Source organism: Xiphophorus maculatus, chromosome 3 (genome assembly GCF_002775205.1).
Source record: "Xiphophorus maculatus strain JP 163 A chromosome 3, X_maculatus-5.0-male, whole genome shotgun sequence".
Taxonomy (NCBI): domain Eukaryota; kingdom Metazoa; phylum Chordata; class Actinopteri; order Cyprinodontiformes; family Poeciliidae; genus Xiphophorus; species Xiphophorus maculatus.
The window spans coordinates 8,167,920-8,189,153 of record NC_036445.1 but is presented as its reverse complement, the minus strand read 5'-3'; the positions used below and the strand labels follow the sequence as shown (position 1 = coordinate 8,189,153).

At 36.5% G+C, this 21,234-nt stretch overlaps 1 protein-coding gene across 2 annotated transcripts in view; it reads left to right on the top strand.

Annotated features, from left to right (window-relative positions):
- The window catches only part of LOC102221553 (thrombospondin type-1 domain-containing protein 7A-like), a 201,330-nt gene that overhangs the window by 76,243 nt on the left and 103,853 nt on the right, over positions 1 to 21,234 (top strand). For both annotated transcript variants that reach the window (XM_023330941.1, XM_023330939.1), the window contains 3 exons: positions 2,926 to 3,760; positions 12,759 to 13,007; positions 15,186 to 15,370. In XM_023330941.1, coding sequence (XP_023186709.1) covers positions 2,926 to 3,760; positions 12,759 to 13,007; positions 15,186 to 15,370 — 1,269 coding nt within the window. The remainder of the gene's footprint in view (positions 1 to 2,925; positions 3,761 to 12,758; positions 13,008 to 15,185; positions 15,371 to 21,234) is intronic.

Sequence of the window (21,234 nt, the reverse complement as noted above, 5' to 3'; positions counted from 1 at the left end):
GGTAAAACTTTGGTTCTCTGTCTGTTTTCCACAATGTGAGGCAGAACATTCAGAGGTGTGTTGCAGTTTTGCAGCGAACCTCTGACCTGGAGACGGATTCTGTCTCACACTGATTAGATTTGAGTTTTATGTGTAGGCCTGTCACAATAAAAAAATTTGCTGGATGATAAATTATCTCAGAAGTTATTGTAATAATCGATAATATTGTTGTTTTCAGACCCTTTTCAACATATATAATGGTAATAATGGCATAATACTGTGATCACATTCTCATAGATCAATAAACTTTAAATTCTGATTACCATTTAAAACTGGAGCTGGAAGACATCTTAAATATCCAAAATAAATATTAAATAATAAAGAAAACAACAGATAAGATGAATTATGAAGTCTCTGGAAACAAAATTGTCCTTCAAAAAAAGGGCTACTTGAAACCAAAACACCAGACTGAAAACTTTTACATCAATCAATCTAGTTTATCTGTATAGCACATTTCAGCAGCAAGGTGCAAAAACCCAACATTACAAAGTTTTAAAGAAAACACCATACAGTCAACAACTGAACAAACATTACATTTTGATGACTCCCATCACCAAATTCATACAAATCAAATATGTTGGTCAATGTTTTTCATCCACCAGCGAAAAACGATAAATCATTCATTTGTTTTAATTTACCATGTTTTTAATCGATTTATTGCTTATTGCGACTGGCCTAGTTATGTGTTTTGTTTTGAAAATTTAACAGAATTTACCATATTTTAATCTTCATATTAGTCTTATTATGTTTTGAACTAGTAATTGCATTTTTTAAACCTTGCATTTGTAAACCTTCTTTGTTTGACTTCACAACAGACACACTCAGGTTCACTGTATTTATTCGAACGAGAGAGAAAATCAAGTTGGCGGTTAACCTCAGCCTCAAATATACAGACAGCAACAGAAAACGGGGCGCTGCCTGTGACCGTTTAGTATTTAACATAAATTTACACCATTAACCCACATAACTACTCTAATTTTTAATATATATATATATTAAAAATTAGAGTAGTACACTACTAGAGAAGTGTGGTCGGCTGATCACCAAGAGGGGGAAGGTCATCCGCACAGAAGGGGTCTCACTCCCAGAAGGAACAATAGCAGACATAGAGGACAGTTACAAGTACCTAGGTATACCACAAGACCTCGATGAGGTCACAAGGAAAGGAGCCACAGCTAAATACCTCCAACGAATAAGGCAAGTCCTGAGAAGCCAGCTCAATGGCAAGAACAAAATCCGTGCGATAAACAGCTATGCCCTGCCAGTAATCAGATACCCTGCTGGAATAATTAGCTGGCCAAAGGAGGAGATAAAAGCCATGGATATTAAGACTAGAAAACTACTAACAATGCATGGAGGGTTCCATCCCAAATCCAGCACCCTGAGACTGTACACGAGCCGCAAGGAAGGAGGCAGAGGACTAGTGAGTGTGAGAACCACAGTCCAGCATTCAGCTTCTTTGCACCATAAATCTGGAACAAACCTCCAGAAAACTGCAAACCTGCCAAAACACCGAGTTCTACACAAAAACCCCAAAACCTGCTTTTGATTCACAATACCTGGAACATTGGTCAATATATTAGATGTAAATGTATTTAAAGGGGCAGTATCATGTAAACTCTTTTGAGCTTTACATCATGTTTTGATGTTATTCCCTCATCTAAAACAGACCTGAAGTGTTGCTTTGATTCTTTCATGCATGTTTGAGAAATCCTTTAATCTCCATGGCAACTACTCAGCTGTGCAAAGTGAAACTGAAACCCTCGCAACACTTTTCAGGTTTATATTTGCAAAAATTAAAGGAATTTATGGTTTTCGTTCAACTTGATTTATTTAAGTTGGTCTTCTGCATCAAAATCAAAAAGATATTTCGAGGTTTGTGGTTGAAAATCTGAGAAAATTCAATGGGTATCCAAGTTTATGTCCAGCTTGTTAATTTATCTCTCATTTTCCTTTTAAATTACAACAATATAAGATTTATGGTTGCTATTCTAACTGCTCTTAAATTTGCTCACACTCACCAGAATCTGAAAAATAATTGTTTCTCAAATTCATAGCCAATAAAAAAAATGGCTACGAATCACACGAGTGTCTTTTGGACATTTTTATTTTCTTCCTCCTCACTCTCTCTTCATCTACAAAACTATAAAATACAGGACGAAACAATCTGCTAATTCAACCGGCAGATTGTTTCACTTATAACAATGTATTTTCCCCAAGTGAAATAATTGGAACTGAAAAATTTTTTAATCAATATTAAACAGTTGTTGACTTAAAACTGAAGAAAAAAGGCTGTATCTTGTTGAAAAGTTACTTGTAAAAAGATATTTTTATAGACCAAAAATACTTGCTAAGATTTTGTTTTTGCAGTGTTATGTTACACATCTGAGTGTAACCTAAGACCACACATAACACATCTAGACTGTGCACTGGAAAAAATACTTCTACCAAGTCTAGTTTGTCTAGTTTTAGTGCAAATATTTTAGTACACTTAAAATAAGACCAAATTGACTTACAAGTAACTTTTCAGCAACATATAGGAGCTTGTTTAGAGTAAATAATTCCTTGATATTAAGGCCAAAGTTCAACTGTCAGATTATTTCACTTATAACAAGACATTTTTCCATTTTATAACTTGAGACTTTTTCATCAACATTATTAAGAATTTAATGTCTTAAAAAAGATCTTAGTTCTTGCTGAAAAGTTGCCTGTAAACTGGTTTTGCCTTCTCTTAATTGTACTAACATATTTGCACTAGAAACTAGTCAAAAATACTTGGTAAAATGTTATGTTTTTGCAGTGAATACGGTATAGAAATCTATCTTTATTTTTCTAACGTTGCTCCTTCCTCCTCGACATGTCTGATCCTGTCCGTTCGCTCCCCAGGTCCGTGGGGGCGATGCATGGGCAGCGACTGCGGCCCGGGCGGCAGCCAAAGCCGGGCAGTCTGGTGCGCCCACGTGGACGGCTGGACGACCCTCCACACCAACTGTGACCAGGCTCAGCGGCCCTCCAACCAGAGGAACTGCTTCCGCGTGTGCGACTGGCACAAGGACCTGTACGACTGGCAGCTGGGAGCCTGGAACGAATGCGTGCCGGTGTCGGCCAGAACCTTCGGCGCCGCTCGGCAGTTCATGTGCAGCGGCGGCGAGGAGGGCATTCAGACCCGGGAGGTGGGCTGCACGCTCAAGGCGGATGGGTCTCCAGCAGAGGACGCCATCTGTGAGTACTTTGAGCCCAAGCCGCGCCTGGAGCAGGCGTGTTTGATCCCTTGCCCTCAGGACTGCGTTGTCACCGAGTATTCGCCATGGACCTCCTGCTCCAAAACGTGCGGGACGGGCCTCAGGAACAGAGTCCGCAGCGTTCTGGTTCCCCCGCTTTTTGGAGGAGCCGGTTGCCCGAACCTCACCGAGTTCCAGTCATGTAAGCCGGGAGCTTGTGTGGGTCCGGAAGGCCTGTACAGCCTTAGGGTCGGACCGTGGACCCCCTGCGTCCTGCCCCAGACCCGGACCGCACGGCAGGCAAAACGGCGGAAAGGCAAAGGTCAGGGGCTCAGGGAGCGAGGAGGGGTGAAGGATCCTGAAACCAGGGAGCTGATTCAAAAGAAACGGTCCAGGAACCGGCTGAACCGGCAAGAGAGTCCGTTCTGGGACATCCAGGTGGGATACCAGACCCGGGAAGTGGCCTGCATCCACCGGAACGGCAGCAGAGTGGGGCGCAAGTAAGTACCTCACTTTGGATTATTATTACTCTGTGTGGCTGTAAACGTTTGTACAGGATTAGGCCAACTAAAAAAAAAATTTAATCAAACTGAAAATTAAATATTAAAGCTTCAGTACTTAATCCTTTTAAAAATATATATACTTTTTTTTACTTATTTGTGAAACCGTCACCATGTCATGGTAGTATAGTATGAGACAAATAATCTGTAAATAAAAATCAAACTCATCTGCCTTCTCACAGTGCTAATTGGAAACAACCAATCAGAACCTGGAGGCGGGGCTTAGCGCTGTAAATCAAGCCTATTTGCTAACTTGCATGCTAGTTAGCAAGGCTACCAACAACAGCGATAAACTGTTTTTCTGTAACAGTAAGTTGCATTTACAGTCAGGTTTCTTACTTTTTTCATCCTTTTCTGTATGTTTTGTTTTTCTGCACTTTCATACACTATGTTAAACAAAGATCAAGGATGACTTTAATTTTAGTATTTGTATATCTTCCCTTCATTTTAATCTAATTTCCTGCCTCTATGATCCGTCTGCTGCTCATGACAGTGAAACATGTCAGATTTGTCCTGCTGAATTTCGCTCCTCCCTGTCAGGAGGCGACACACTGAGGAAGACGATTGTCGGCTTTTTTAGCGCCACAGTGTCAAAGCTAAGAGGAACAACTACCATTAAAGTGAATTTGATGTCGAGTTCTGCGGAAAGAAGTGACAAAAAATGTCTCTCTGTGGCATGAGATCAATCTAAGCCGTGACTTTGATGCTTTTCACACACACAAAAACGTATTGGGTGTTTTTTTTGGTTTTTTTGAAAATTTCGTTAGGAAATTGAGCATTACTCAGAATGACAGAGAACTTATTGCTAGGTCATAAAAGTTTAAAATGCAATTATGAATCTAAAATAAAACGCAAAGCTTTTTATATTTATAGGGTCATTTTTAAATGTCTCCTGTTTGGCCTTACTTGTGTTAATTTTCATGTCCATATTTGAGAAATAGATACAAAATGAGAAAGAGAAATGTAGCAGGGGATGCTACGTGATGTTTTTACTTTAATGCTCTGAGTAATCTCTAAAATGTTTGGGGAAATACTTTGATGATACAGTCACTCCACTCTGCCTACAGCTATATCTGTCCATTAAATAAGAAGAAGTTAAAATAAGAAAATATACAATCAGACTTCATCTGTTTCCTTTTATCCGACTCAGACGCTGTAGGTGAAAAACAGGATTTCACTGCCACAGTTCATTTCCAGGGATAAAAACATGGATTTGTTTTATGTGGCAGACATCAGCAGATGCTGTTTGATTGACAGAAGAAGCAAAAAGAAAAGCAGTTTGAAAAAAACATTTTCTTACCTGAGAAACGTTAGTATCTCCAATATTACCTATGGTCTTGTCAATCGTCTGACTGGTGACTTGCTGCTAAAACACGTTTTTGTGTGAACCACATTTTGTACTCATGCCTCTTCTGAAGCCAAATTTCCAATTCTTTCTAATTCTGAAAGAAACTATGTTTTGAATTGAGAGATTTTGTTTGTCTGACCTTATTAGTTTCACAAACCTTTCCTTTACATCAAGAAAGTCCAAGGAGAAGAAGAGGTCTCACTGCATCTTTTTTCTTGTGTTGCGAATACTTAGCTAGATGTCTGTTTTAAGAAGATGGATCTCCAAAGAGTTTTTTAGTACCTAAAAAATGCTAACTGTCCTTCATGTTGTGTAATTTTAAGTTTTTCTTGCTTTGAAACATTTGTTGATTCAAAAGGTCAAGTTCAAATGATTGCAGATATGAAGAAGGCTAATAGTTTCAACATTTTCAAAAGAATAGTGAGACAAGTCAGTTATTTTACTCAAATAAAAGAAAGTAAAAAATTGCAGGTCTTCAAAAATATTTTAAGTGGTGAACTATTATCCAACACATATTCTTTAAATCTGAGTTTGTTCATGTCAAATCTAACCTGTTTGACCTCTCATTATCTTCGCTGAGCACTACAAAGACGCATTGTCAGACTGAAAATAAGAAAGATTAATAGCTGTCAGTTTCCATTCACTCGCTGCAAACTCTTCCTGTCTAACAATGTATCTGAGAGCAAAATGTCTGACAGGAAGTTCTGTCAGTGTGAACTTCGCAGTCGACTAAAATCAAATGTTTCTAAAGGAAACTTGTATTTGTATGTTTCTGTCAAACCTGTCAGTGAGAGTATTTGCTCACACAAGACGTCAAGATACTATCGCTACATAAACCTGAGGAGGATTTTTAATTTTTTATGCGTTGTTGGAAAATCTGGAGGAACGTTTTGAAGCAGTGGTGTCCAAACGTTTTGTCCTGGCTACATTTAAACTACTGGCGGACCACAAAATGCAGTAAATTGAAAATTAAAAAATTAGTTTGTGATTTTTCTGATTGACAACAAAAACAACAATTTTATAATGAAATCTGTTTAGATCCAAAACATTAAATGGGTTTTGGATTGTTGCCCCATTAAAAGAAAAACAATTTACACATTTTTTGGGGTTATTAATTGTTTTCTACTGACCAAAATAGTTTGACTTGTGGCCAAGCAAAAATGTTTTCATGGGCCAAAAATGGCCCCCGGCCCACGCTTTGGACACCTGTGTTCTAAATGAACTGAAATCATTTATATTAGGTGGACATATCGAGGATAAACTGTGTAAAGTTTGGATTTTGGTTTAATTTGTTGGACATTTATTGTTGATTTGCTGTGATTAAAGCTGATAGTAGTGTCCTGGCAACTGTTTCAGCTCATCATGCGATTTATAGAACGCCTGTTTTTTTATTTTTTTTATCTTTATTTATTTTTTGATGAGGGTGAAGAAAGCAAATCTTGGGATACTGTTCGATAGTACAACATCAAACCTAATTAATTTACTACATTGCTTTGACCTAACATAAAATACCAGCAAAACACTTTGAAGTGGAATAAAATTAATACCTGATTTTCAACATTATTTATGAATAGGAATATACAAAGCGTGGTTTGCATTAGTATTTAGTTCCCTTCTCTTTGGTACTACTTTTTGAGTAAGTAACATGCCAGGAACTCTGCTTGCGTTGCTACGTAACAGGGCTGGGCCTGGGTGTGGTTGCTAGGTAACGGGGCTGGGCTTGGCTGTGGTTGCTAAGTAACGGCGCAGGTCAAATCTGACATAATTTTTGGGAGGTTTTTGAAATAGTTAATTTTAAAGACACTAAAAAACCTCAAGTTATTGCCAAAAAAGGGTTTTTAGTGCTTTGGTTGTTTATAGAAGCAGTTGAGACCCAAATGGAAATAGAAAAATGTGGAAAATGCCAAATTTGCATTTAAACTATCTTTTTTACATATAATTTCATCAAGACACAGACTTATATTCTTAAGATACATGTTTTATTAATATAATTATTGATAATTTCTTATTACATTATGAATTGAAAGCAGAATAAAACATTAACAACCTTTCGATGGTGCGTTTTCCATTATTATTAAAATATTTTGGATAGAAATCGCCTCCTGTTCTCCTGGGCTTTTTTCCAACAACAAACTCCCTCAGACTTTCATCTGTCTTATGACACGCAGAACAATTCCTGTTGTTACTAAAGTAAATTTGTCCTTACAGAAAGCATCCTCCCTATTTCATTATGATTGTTAAAGTCAAGGTGTCTGTGAATAGACAGACCAATTTCACATATTCTGTAAAATAGCTCCACGTTCCTTTTCCTACCGATATTATGCAGCTGTCAGACGCATACATCTGCTATAGCTACATGTTATGGACCCGTTAGACTTTAGCAGGATATATATGTAACCCAGGGGAAAAGAACTGGTACAGTCGTATTTACGATCGCTCTCCTATGAACCCCCAAATGAGGAGTTGTGGATTATTTGGCTGTGAAAAGAGGTTATTATGTGCTTCGGTGCTCGGCTCTGTTTTCATTTGCAGAGTATTTGGTTTGGGACTTCTTATTCTCCGAGAAAGAAAACTTGACCTACAACTGCACATCCACGAAACGCGTTTAAAAGCTTCATATTATGCGACTGAAAGTGATGAAACATTGAGTTGCCATAGGTTATCCTTTTTATAACTGGCATTAATTTGTGCCGTAATACACATTTGGCTTTTCAGCATAACTGTAGGGTAGATCTATATTCTTCTAATGAGCTGTTGTCTCCATTTCCTTCCCTGTATTAAATGTCACAGCTGCTCCCGGCAGACTTTGATCTTGGTGGGTTTATCAAGGTTTTCCTACTCCAGGAAACAGCTGCAAGCCTGAATTTATCTTTCAAACAGTCACATATCTTCTATGGTAAAGCTGCATTCTGGGATATCTAGCCGTTGATGCTTTGTTAGCGTGGTTCTCTTGCCACTGACTGGGATCGATACTTTTAAAGGAACCTTGAAAACAACTTGCATGCTCTTAGGAGCATTAATATTAATCCTTGACTTGTTTATTGCTTGTTCTGAAATATTCATAGTTGTTTTTTCTTGTGGAAACTGGAGCAAACTTCCCAGAGAAGCAGAGATCCAGACATGTCCTAGCCAGGCGTCCCCCGAACATCTTGCTCACTTCATTTCCAATTTTGTTTGATGAACATCTGTCACTGGGACGCTTCTTTCTCCATGGTGTCTCACTGGTTTCTCACATGCGGCTTTCTTTAAAAATAAGTTTCTGGCTTCCTCTGCTTGTTGATCAGTTTTGTTTTTAGAGGAAACGTTGCCTCTACTGCACAACATTAAGGATTTTTTCACACTTGATAAAAATTGACAAAAATTACAAGATTTGTTACATTTTCAGCCGGTTAGGTTCACTTTCACACTGCTTTGTGTCAAACGATCCAACCCAATTGAAAAACCTGTTCCCCTCCTCGCCTGTGGTGGCGCTGCATTAAGAACTACTGAAGAAAATTACATGGAAACCTCTGAAGAAAAAACTTCCTTCTTCACAAAATGTAAACAAATATAGAATAGCGTCAGATTTTAATGGTTGTAGGATTTCTCTTTTGTGTTTGGTAAAAAACCACAAGTCATTTATTCAGGTTACACTGCAAAAACACAAAATCCTACCAAGTATATTTCGTCCAGTTTCTAGTGCAAATACAACAAAACTAACTTACAAGTAACTTTTCAGCAAGATATTGGAGCTTGTTTTCAGTCAATATTATTCCTTAATATTGATGAACAACTTCTAGTTCCATTAGCAGATTATTTCACTTACAACAAGACATTTTCCCCACTTTATTGGTGAAGGAATTATTTTTATTTTTATTTTATTTTTTATAAATACAGAAGTTCTTTTTCAAAAACAAAATAATTCAATACCAGTTCCAATTTGTGTGCCGTTTTCTCTTATATTTCCAACAGAAAAACCTTGATAGCTTATTCAGAAATTCTGTGTTTTAAATTAATATTTCAAATAATGTAGCAGGAGGTAAAAAGAAAAAGAATGCTGTGATTCAGGGCAATAGGAGAAATCAAATAAATGTACTAAAAGTTCTAAAAAAAAAAATTCTTAGAACAAAATATTTTTCCATGTTTTTAGTGAAATAATCTGATAGAACTAGTACTGATTCATCAAAATTTACGAGTTATTGACTTAAAACAAGCTCCAGAATTTTGCTGAGAAGTTATTTGTAAATTAGTTTTGTCTTATTTCAAGTAGCTTAATTTCACTAGAAACTGACCAAAAATACTTGGTAAGATTTTGTGTTAGTGTAACCGGGAGAAATGACTCGTATTTTTTATTTTTTACCAAAGACAACAGAAGAATCCTACAACCACTAAAATCTGAAGCTGCTCCAATTTTGTTTACATTTTGTGAAGAAGGAAGTTGCGCAACACTGTTGTCTTTCTTCAGTAGTTCTTATTGCAGCGCCATCACAGGTGAGGAGGAGAACAGGTTTTTATTTAGTTTGAATCATTTGACACATTGCAATGGGAAAGAGAACCACACTAACTGAAAATGTAGCAAATGTTACATTTACACTTGAAATCTATTGCAAGTGTACAAAGATATTTCAAAAATACTTGATTAGATTTTGTGGTTTTGTAGTAGCGTTAGCCTTGTGTGTTTGTTTTGGTTATATTTACCCAGAATGCCTTGCGCTTTGGTCCGCTTCCTGCACCAGAGTTCACATTAATCGAACCGAAAACCCAGGTTTTTAGACGGACCAGAGCTTGTTTGTTCTTTGGTCCTCATCAGAGTTCAGGCCTCCCAAAACAAGCAGGACTTTCTAGAATAACAAACTAGAGTTTGATTAAAGTGGAATAAACATAGATGTATGAATGTGAATGTTTCTTTATCATTCACATTCATGATAAATGTGAATGATTCACAGATTAAAGAAAACATGTTTTCTTTAATCTTTTGACAGATGCAGAATTATGGTTTTCAGGAGCAGGTACAAAGTCCATTGTTAGAATATAACTTTAAAACTTAAAGGCTTAAAAATGAGCATTTTCTCTGCATCAGCGTACTTATTTAACTAGAAATTATTTTGTCCTCATTCTGTCTGAATAGCTGAGATAAAGAAATAATGACTTCATCCTCCAACTTTGAGATCTACCCCAAAATGTCCATGATGCGGACAACAAGCGGGGAAGGCTCAAAGGATCCAAAGATTGGAGAGAAAATGGGTCACTGGCTGCATTAGCGGCTTTTTAATACAACAACTTCCATCTGAAACGAGAAATCGAGCCATCGGTGCGTCACGTTTAAATTTCTCATTGTTTTTCTCCAAAAGCAGAAACGAGCCAGCTCACCATGTGCGCTTGGCGGAAAAACAAACCCAGGATTATTCACAGTGTCGCTTCAGTGCTACTTCAAAGCCTGCAGAGGTGTCTTAATCTGCAAAGACACGGGAGCTACGAGATAAAAAAGAATTTATACAAAAAAATAAAAAAATCAGAGATGCTGGAGGTGAAGTGTGGTGGTAGCGTCTAAATGAGAGGCTTCTAAATGAAGCAGAGCTGTAATTAGCTCTAATAGCTCGTCAGCTGCTTCGCCTCGAGGGAGAGGACTTCCAGAACGAGTCGCAGAAAACAGACGGCTTTGGTTGGAACAAATTTCTAATGATTGGAAAGGGACCCAAGTAGGACGGGTTACTCATTACGACTAAATGTTGTTAGATGATCAAAAGACGTGGGCGAACAATGAATCACAGCCTGTTGTGGTTGTCTTAACACTTGACTTATGAATACAAAGAGTCGTGTTTTACTCTTGATGTGAACCTCATTATGCACCATGTATGCTAATAAGATCAGCTAATGACAGCGTCAAAAGCAGAAAGAAAACGTTTTTTTTAATTATATATATATACTTTCCCTAAATCTGTCACTGGATATTGAGGAGCCAAAGTTTCAGACTTTCAGAGCGGCGACTTGTCTTGAAAACCAGGATGACATTGTCTGGTGAACAAAAAGAAAGGCTTTTAAATCACATCAGACCTTGTTCTCCACAGAGGCTGCATTTCATTACAGGATTAGATTTTTTTAACACCTTAATTGGATCATTAGCATAAAAACTTGAACTTGATCATGTAAAGCTGCAGTAGTTCAGTATTATGCCTTCAGTTTTGTATTTTAAAGATGTGTGGTTACCTTACTTATGCTGATTGTTTTGCCCAATCATGTCATGTCAAAATGTAGAAGGTTCTAGTTTCAAATTGGAGAATTAGTGGGATTTTAATCTGTGGAGTTCAGTGATCAGACTAGCTCCATTTTATGCATTAACAGTTTTTATAGTACTGTGTGCTCCACTGAATCCGGCTGCCAAGCTTTGCATGTTTGAAAGTCATTAAATATGATTTAGTATGCCATCTCTCGCCTATACAAAAAAAAAACATTTCATTCTTCATTCTTGGATTAGATTTTTGTCTGGTCAGTTCTGCCTATTTTGGTCTGTTTTATGGTGTCTTGTCACGGTTTAATCCAAATAAGCAGCTGCTGATCATGTCCCCCAGCTCAATATTTACACTCACATGTGAGTGTAAACAGCTGCAAACAAATGTATAATTAAACAACCATACATCCTTGAAAAGAATAAGTAGTTCCTCCTGCACAACCAACAAGAATGCAGCAGGTGGTTTCTAAATAGTAAAAAATAAAAATAGTAAAAAAAATAAATAAATCCTTGTCTTTTACAGCAGTTTCAAAGTGTGTTACATAATAAAAAAACACACAAATATAAAGTCACAAAATATACCATAATAAACCATTGAGAAAAACAATAACAAACATTACATTTTGATGAGTGCCATCATCAAAATGTTTAATATACATGAACTATAAAAGGTTCCTTTTATTTCGGCCACTGCTGAAGACAAATACTCCTCTGATGCGATCAAATACAACAACCCATGAAGCGGCACAGCTCATCATGCTTTTATTTTGAAAACCGACATGCAAATTGAAGCAGTCACGTGACCCATGCAATGCGAGGGATCGTTTGTTGTTAGTCACGTGGTTTTCAGCAAACCGACACAAGCATCGAAGCGGGGCTTTATTGACACGTCCCCTTTTTACTCGGTACACACCTGGAAGCCTGGCTTCAGGTGGCGCATCACTACTGGTTGTTTATCAGGACACTAAATAGTGACGTTTGTCGAGTATCAATGACGTTCAGGTCGGATGAATGCGACCTGGCCATTCAGATTCACATCACAGTTGAATCGGACATCCAAGTGGCCTGGGTCACATTTGAAAATAATCCGACTTGTGTTGTTCAGACTGTCATGAAAAGATCAGATACAGATCTCAAAAGAAAGAAAAAAAGGAATTGGGTCACTTCAGACTGTTGAGTAAACACAGCCTTAGAGCAAAATGGAAGTTCAAAAATGTGCAAAATGTGAATTTTGCATAATAGATCCCCTTAAAATTTGAACCCAGAATTCCTCAGGGTTCTGATTTCTGTTTCCAGTCCTGAAGATTTCCCACTTTGTAGTGTTGTTAGTTCTGTCTCCCCCTCCTTCACACCTGACCCATCTTCTGTCTTCTCCGTCCCAGCCTGTGCATACCGCGGGAGCTGCCGCTGACCATCCAGTCCTGCGTCCTCCCTAAAGACTGCCAGGTAACGGAGTGGACCGACTGGAGCGCCTGCTCCAAGGCCTGCGCGGACCCCGAGTCTCCAAGAGGAAACCGCACCCGGAGACGACAGGCGCTCCAAGTCTCTGTTGGCGAGGGCGTTGAGTGTCCAGTACTGGAGGAGACGGAGTCCTGTGAACCTCCGGGGGGAAGCGTTCCTCCCTGTGCAAGGTAATTTATATCCGATGCTACATTAGGCTGTCACAATAATAAACTTAAATTTTGACAATATTGTGATTTTGAGGCCATAATCCACCAAAATAATAATGATAATGTTAGCTTATTAATGCAAGTATACCCACTTAAACATAAAGAAAACATAAATTTCTAAAAATAATTTAACACTGGAAATGGAAAATATTTTAAATATCCAAAATGAATGGATTGTGATGTCTTGGTAACCAAAAGTGCATTTAAAATATACATATATATATATAATGATTGAGCTTAGACAGGGAAAACAGGGAAAAGTGGCAGGCAGTGCTGAAACAGCCAGTGGAACTGTTACTTTTTCATCAATATTAAGGAATTATTGACTAAAAACAAGCTCCTATATCTTACTGAGTCACTTTTGTCTTATTTCAAGTAAACTAAGATATTTGCACTAGAAACTGGACCAAAAATACTTGGTCATGTTTTGTGTTTTTGCAGTGTAAGCTAAAACCAAACAATGTTTAACAAATGAACAAACACACTCTAAAAACTAATTAAAATGAGTTGAAGTAGTCAAACAAAAAGTTACAACAAAATAAAACCCAAAACTACTTTAACACTGTCGATGTCAAAACTACAAATTCTGACCTGTTGGTGAAATTTCATGGATCTAGTGAATTTTTCTAATTGTTTTTAAAGGCATAGTGATCTTAGTGACTTCTGTCTTTAAAGGAATTGAGCATTAAAAATGTCTAAACACAGAAATGAATTTATTCTGATAATTTTGTTTATCCTGACTGACCTAATACTAGGAAAGTTGAGGCTGATTCAGACTGTGATGTTAAAAACTGGTTGTGTTTTTTTATGAATGCTACATAAATACCCAGTTTATACTGTAAATATACGTTGTTATTATGATATCCTTGCCTTTTCTCGCAGTATTCAGACTCTGCTATGAAATACTGCAGGGACTCATTCGGTATTTCAGTCACGCACTCGCACCATACAGAAAAATAAAAGCATCGGCTCAGGCTGCATGCACTTCCTGTTGACCTCCCTTTTCACGTATCACCAAGATAATTTGCTCTCCTGGGTAGTTCATGCTGGTGTGTGTGTGTGTGTGTGTGTGTGTGTGTGTGTGTGTGTGTGTGTGTGTGTGTGTGTGTGTGTGTGTGTGTGTGTGTGTGTGTGTGTGTGTGTGTGTGTGTGCGTGCGTGTGTGTGTGGGTGGGTGTGGGTGTGGGTGCGTGTGTGTGTGTGTGTGAGTCAGCATATGGATAGAGATTAGTATAAGTGGCTGGGCTGGTGCCAGACAAAAAGTAAAGGCAATTGCAGGGAGACTGTAAGGCTATTTTGAATTTTCACAGACGATGTTCCTGCATTCAGTCTGACAGGCGGCTCAGTTTCAGCACACTTCAAACTAAAGCCATATGTTTTAATCCAATCCCAGGGATTATTTGGTTTTCTGTCAACTGCTCACACTTTGCTGCTCCTACACATTTTAAAATGTTACGTCAAGGGTGTGCAGATGAAGACTTTGTTTTTAATTAACACAAAGTTATTACAAACAAATTAAAATGTTCTTACAATGGAAAATATTAATCTTTTCTGCATTCTCTTTGGTTTTATAGTAAACAGGAACATGTCTACTTTGTTACTTTTAATTAAGTATTCCTAAATGTATAAAATTTTATCCAAAAAGTGACAAAACTTCTGTTTTGATAGATGAGAGGGTTTTTTTTCCCTAAAAATGTACAAAATATACGCCTTTATTTTTATTTATTTGTAGGCAAACATGCAAAATCCTTCCTAATTTTTGGGGATACAATAATTTACACACCCAATCTTACAAAATGTGTCACTAATTTGTTATTTAAATTGTTGTCACTCTAGTTTGTTGTTGAGCAAGTACCGGTAATTAGAATTTGATTAGAAATTATGTAATCTTTGGCCCAAGTGACAACAATTTACATTATCTAGACTTTCTCGACCTAAAACAAAGCTACATAAACTTGATTTTGAGTGAATGAAATTGTCACTTTCATTTGAACATCTGCTATTTTCTTGGTTGAAACTATGTGACATATATTATTTACATAAGTTTATATCAGCAGGATTTAAAATGTGCATATTTTGACACTTTATTACACCCACTCTCCTGTCTGTCCATCTTTGCTGTTTCATGTCATCCTTGTAGCTACACATGGAGAACCACGGAGTGGAGCGACTGTCGGGTCGACGTGCTGCTGAGCCAACAAGACCGACGGCGCACCAACATGACCGGGCTCTGCGGCGGAGGCCTGCAGACGAGGGAAGTTTTTTGTGTCCAGGCGAACGCAGAACTTCTGAAATACCTGAACAACCTCAAAGAAAAAGACAAAGGTAGAGCTGAGACCATTTCAATCCATCAAGTCCGTTTATTTGTATTGACCTCTTGCGGTATGATGCCACGCGTGCAACATTACTGCCCCCATTTTCCTGCTGGAGGGCAAAAAACTGCTCCCTGACAATGTCTAGCATCGGTTTTAGCTGCTAAGTTCTCAAAATCTTAATTGTCTGCCTGATATATAAAAGGAAAAGTGATGCAGTGGTTTGCTAGTAATTGTCAACACTACAACTAGATGACAAGGTCAGGAAAAAGTCTTGATTAAGAACAAAAAAGAGCGACGAAGAAGGAAGTAGGTCAGTAATGCTAGCTTGACTATGGCAAATTTAACATGTAGATTTGCTGTGGAATTTGGTTCAATTACAAAACAAAAAAATAGGCGACCTAAACGCCAACTCTGCCAGATCATCAGTAGAGCAGATGTTTATTCTGCTGTGTTAGATTAGCTAACAGCATGAGTAGCTAATCTACCACAGCGATCAATTATTAATAATCACAAAATAAACATCAAGCCTAAAAACGTAAAACAGTAACAAACTGAATGTTCTCTTCTTTATGTGGGAAATGTTTGAGGCTTCAGTAATGAATCCTGAAACATATGGCGGCGTTGTTGTCAGTTGCTATGGCAACGCATCTGCCTGTAGCGTAGCCGACACAGAGAGCGAGAGAAAAGAAGAATATGATTTGTTTTGAGTTGTTGTTCAATAGTTTTTCTGCTTTATTTTTCCATTTGCTGGGAAACGCAGCACTAAATTAATACTTCCTACATCTCCAGGTTTCACTTGGTGAAGGGAATCGTAGCAGCAACGCGGCTACGGATAACATGTAAAATAATCCTTTTCCTTTCCTCCAGCGTCGTGCGAATGCGCAAAATTTCCAGATTTAAATAGTAACATGCAAAGGAGTGTTCAGCATACTTCAGCAACAAGGCAGTTCAAAGTGCTTTAAATTATAAAACCACACAAAAAAAGACATAAATACAGTCGACAATTGAGAAATCAGTAACAAACTTTACAGTTTGACGAGTATCATCCTCATAATCACCAATCAAATTTAGTTTTTTTTTTAGTTTACGGTTTAAATAAAATAACATGATCCACAATTTACGTTCTAACTTGTTTGTAAATAATAACTTTTAGTGATTTAAATTTTTGTGTTAATGAAATTTTTTTTTTCCCAAAATTGCTGCAAATGTTGCATAAATTTATGTAATCTAATATAACCTAATGGCGAAAAGTTGCAGTGTTACGTTAAATAATATTACAATAAGAAAAGGTACAACATTGTCATCAAAATATGACAAAAGTGTAATTTGTTATAAAAAAGTTCCACTAACTGATTGATTGTAGTGGATTATTTGTGTTTTTAGAAACAATGTAATCAGACAGTTATGTTTAGTTTCAGATGTTTTAAATGATAAAACACAAAATCAGAGTAAAAACAAACAACTTATTTGGATATTGACAGGTTAAGGTAAAATAAACTTACTTCCTCACAACATAAAGTCGAAAACCTGTCTTAACCATTCAAATGAAGCTAAATTTTAATTGCAGTAAAACAAAAACAAACATAACAATTTACTGTTGTAACCACTTCTGAATATTAAACAAATATGCAACGGCTTAATTTCTGTCCTAATTCAGAGCATCTCTAAATCCAGCGTTAAGATTTTCCAGTGTCTTGACAAATGCTGATTAAGAAAGTAAAATAAATTTTATAGCTGCCTTTTTATTAAATGATCTCAGGGACAAATTACGCTCCGCAGCCTGAATGCACAATACACAATACACCAAGCATCCAGGCTGTTGTTTTTACAAGCAGAGTGAATACTGAGAGCTACTTAAATTAGCTTTGATATATATTATATGAAATTCAGAGTGCAGAACGTATGATTAAGGCCCATATTGTGAAGGTTGTCTCAATTAATCTTCTGTATCGACTCCATGGAGAAAATAAAGATGCTCATCAAACAGCCTGAGGCAAAAAGCCTGAAGGCATCATTTTGGCTGCCATGATGAGTGCAAGCAGGCCACCAGCTACTATAACAGCTTTCTAATCTGACAAGCTGGTCTCTGCTGGGGATATAATCCCAGTTTGTGATTACAAAACATTCACTGTGGTAGTAAAATTCAGTTGTAAAGGTATTTTCATTTTAGACCAGAATTGCTAATGGTCAAAACCAGTGGTCGGCACTAATCACAAACATTAGTTACGTTAACGCTAAAGCATTATACCAATACGGTATTAAGCAGAAGCTGATGCTAAAGCACTAGCTTAAATTCAAATCCTATCTGCCTTTCAGATGTTGAACTTTATTGAACTGAAAGTTAACAAAACAGCCTAGCCTGCTGTAATTATCTGGCTAGCTACCTAGCTAGCTAAACTGTGATATATTATTCTTGAAAATTGGAACTTGAGTCGACAAAAGTTTGTTGTAGGACCAAACTACGTCTAAATCAGAACAATCCTTCTGAGCGGATGGTTTGTGGTTGTATAAAATATTTATTTCACATTTTAGAGGGAAAAGAGGTCGATGGACCATTTTTAATGGAGGAGGGAAACAGATTGGTATATCCTCTTTTTGCCCTCTTTTAATGTATTTTTTAGACCTGGTTTATAATATCCTCTCTTTGACGTTCAAAATACTTCCTGTTTGTTGTCTTAGTTTCCTCTTGTGTCTATACTTATAGTTCAAAACCATAAATATAGACACAGCAGCTTGTGTACAAAAGTAAAAGAGACACTCCACATATTTGCTGTATCATTTTGTGTGAATGCTTATTGTACTATAAAAATAATTTATTTGCTCACCTTGACCAAGAGACAACATGAATACTCTATATTTACCATTTTTATTTATTATTTATATTTTTGCACCTCTGAGTCATCTGCCACTACATGTATACATCTCTTTATGCAGAATCCTGTCTCTTTCTGCATGAATTACTTTTCATCTTCAATACTAGCTGCAGCATGGCATTAGAACACTTTTAAATATTAAGGACACATCCTCTTTCTTATTCTTTAGGGAGGATTTTTCTTCTAGATTCATTGAAATTCAGGTGGAATCAGTCTGTAGCACCCTGAAAAAATGGCCCTAGATCTCCATTATTATCCTAACAGCGGCAGTAAATTTTGGCTCCCGACAGCAGCGGCGTTCCTGTGCAAAATATGTTATAGGATATGTCTCACATGTTTTAGCACCTTGTGCCCTGCAGTGTTCATAATCAGAGCCACAATTTGAGTAGGACATCCGAGCTAACAGAAAAGATGTGATGCTTTACAAACGGAGCAACATGACGCGAATCACATCATGCAAGAGTGGCTCAAAACACCTACGGAAAAGTTTCAAAAGATTTTAAAAATTTCCATTATGTGAGGCAATTTTTCTAAATAAAACTTATAAATTAGAACAAATATTTTATACTTTTTCTCTATAAAAGTGCATCTAAAACAAGTTTCTTCCCATTAAAACTTCAATTAAAAACACTGAAATTCAAAATGATTGAAAATAGAAAAAAATTTCTTACCAAGACAAACTAAAAAATAGAAATATGTTCAGTCCTGTTTTAATGGGATGAATTGGGTTAGACTACATTTTTAACATATTTAGCTTGCTTTATTTTGGAGCTAAATAATTAGCATTCTAGCTAAGTAACATGCTATTTAGCACGCTGAATATTTAATAGGTTGCTGACAGAATATTTAGTCTGGTTTCAAACTAAGTTGTTATTTGACAAGCTAAATATTTAGCTTTATGGCTAAATATTTCAAACTAAATATTTAAGTTAAATGTTTGTGTTAAATATTTAACTAGAAATATAGTAAAAATCTATTGAAAGCTAAATATTCATTTTGCCAGCTAAATATTTAGTTAACAAACTGAATATTTAGTTAGCAAGCAAAATATTTATCTCCAAGCTAAATATTTAGTTTAGAAATAAACATTTAGCTTCAAATAAAAGCTAAATATTTAGACTGAAACAATATCTAGCTTGTTAATATTTATTTAGCAAGCTTAATATCTAGCTCTAAACTAAATATTTATTTAAATATTATTAAATATTACTTGAGTATGAAGAAAAAATTATTTAATATTTAGCTTGCTAATTAAATATTTAGTCTGAAACTGACATTTATAAAAGAATAAATAACATGGTGAAAATATAAATTAGAATAAATGAACCCTTATTGTTTTTTTTTTCTTGTATTTCAGTCTAAATAATCCAGATTATTTCTGTGTAGTTTTTTTGAACGGTACCCCATATACTGTTTAGTATTTAGAAGAACACTCTTCTTGGGCTTTTTAACAATTTGAACTACGTGACTAAGTTAATAAATTAATCTACTTAAGTAAATATATATGACAGAATCAGTAAGTAATCACTGTTGCTAAAATAAACTAGATTGAACACTCTTGGCAACTTGGACTGAAGCACAAAAACTTTCTGAATTATAAAATTTTAAGCCATTTTATCAGTAATTCCTGTGTCTGCCGGTTTGCCAGCTTTACACGGCGATCCGTTTACCCGCTGACGTCCTTTTGTTGGAAACAAAACCAGTCGTTTGCAGCCAGGACCCGTCTCCGGCTGCGACTCGTCCCTGCAGAGTCCTGAAACACCTCCATGTCTGACACTTGTCAAGCCAGCTTAGAGTCAAAGCTGCCCTCTTCAGAGCGTTTTAAAGACATTAGCTGAGGTTAATCCTGTGGCGGCTGATCGCTCTGATCACGTGAAGAGAGCTTGCAACATGTGTCAGAAGATGTTCGTCTCACTCAACATGGAGAACGTTTTAGTTAAATGTAAATAAAAAATTTTGCAAATTGGGTAAGATGATTTATCTGCAATTTTCATCTTTCAAACAATCAAACATAGTCTCAAGGATATGGAGAAGCAGGTTGCCTTAACATACCAGGGAAATTTTGCTTTCAAGATATTTTCCTAATTCGATGTATCTCTTTGCTTTTGCCATATCTTTTAGTTGGATTTTGGATTGAACTTTGATGACTTGAATTCACTTTTTGCACATTTTTGTTTTTCAATTTGGGTCTCAACTGGTTTATTTATCAACAGTTATTTTTTGGTAACAAGTCAAAGATTTTTGGTGTCTGGAAAATGAACCGTTTCTAAAACCTCCTGACTGTTAAGTCATGCTGCACCGTTACCTAGCAACCAAAGTGGAGCTCTAGCATGTTTAGTCAGCTGGTTTTACCGCTGTATGTGAGTGTTTTATTGTTGACTTACCATCCAGAAACCACTTACTGCATTCTTGTTGGTTGTGCAGGAGGCTCCACTTCTGCTTTTCAGAGATGTACGGTTGTGTATTTGTGCATTCATTTGCAGTTATTTTCATTTGTGAGTGTAAATGTTGAGTTTGAGGTTGTGGCCAGCAGCAGATGATTTGGATTTAAAGTGACAAGACGCCCTAAAGCTAAAAGCTCATTATCTGGGAATGATTTTGTGTTAAAACAAAACTTAGTGAACAGGTTTTGAATAGACCATAGATCTATCCTAACCCATAAATGAAGCACAATAGGTCAACCTTAAATGTTTTCTACATTAAAAGAAAACCTTTAAGATTTCTTCAAATCTTATATGTTTGAAGAAACAACCCAATCGAAGCAGCTTGGGTGTACTTAATTTTTTTCCTTTACTATTTAAACTCAGAAAAATATTTTTTCCCAGTAAATAAACCCCCTTTTTTGAAGAACATTTTGTAATTTTTTAACTAGAAATATACTTATCAGTTTACTGGTTAAATTTAGGATTATCAAACAGAAACCACAGCAGATATTTAAATCCATGATGTCAGATTAATATTTTTACACATCTTTTCCTTTTGGTTCTTCTTTAAATGTTTA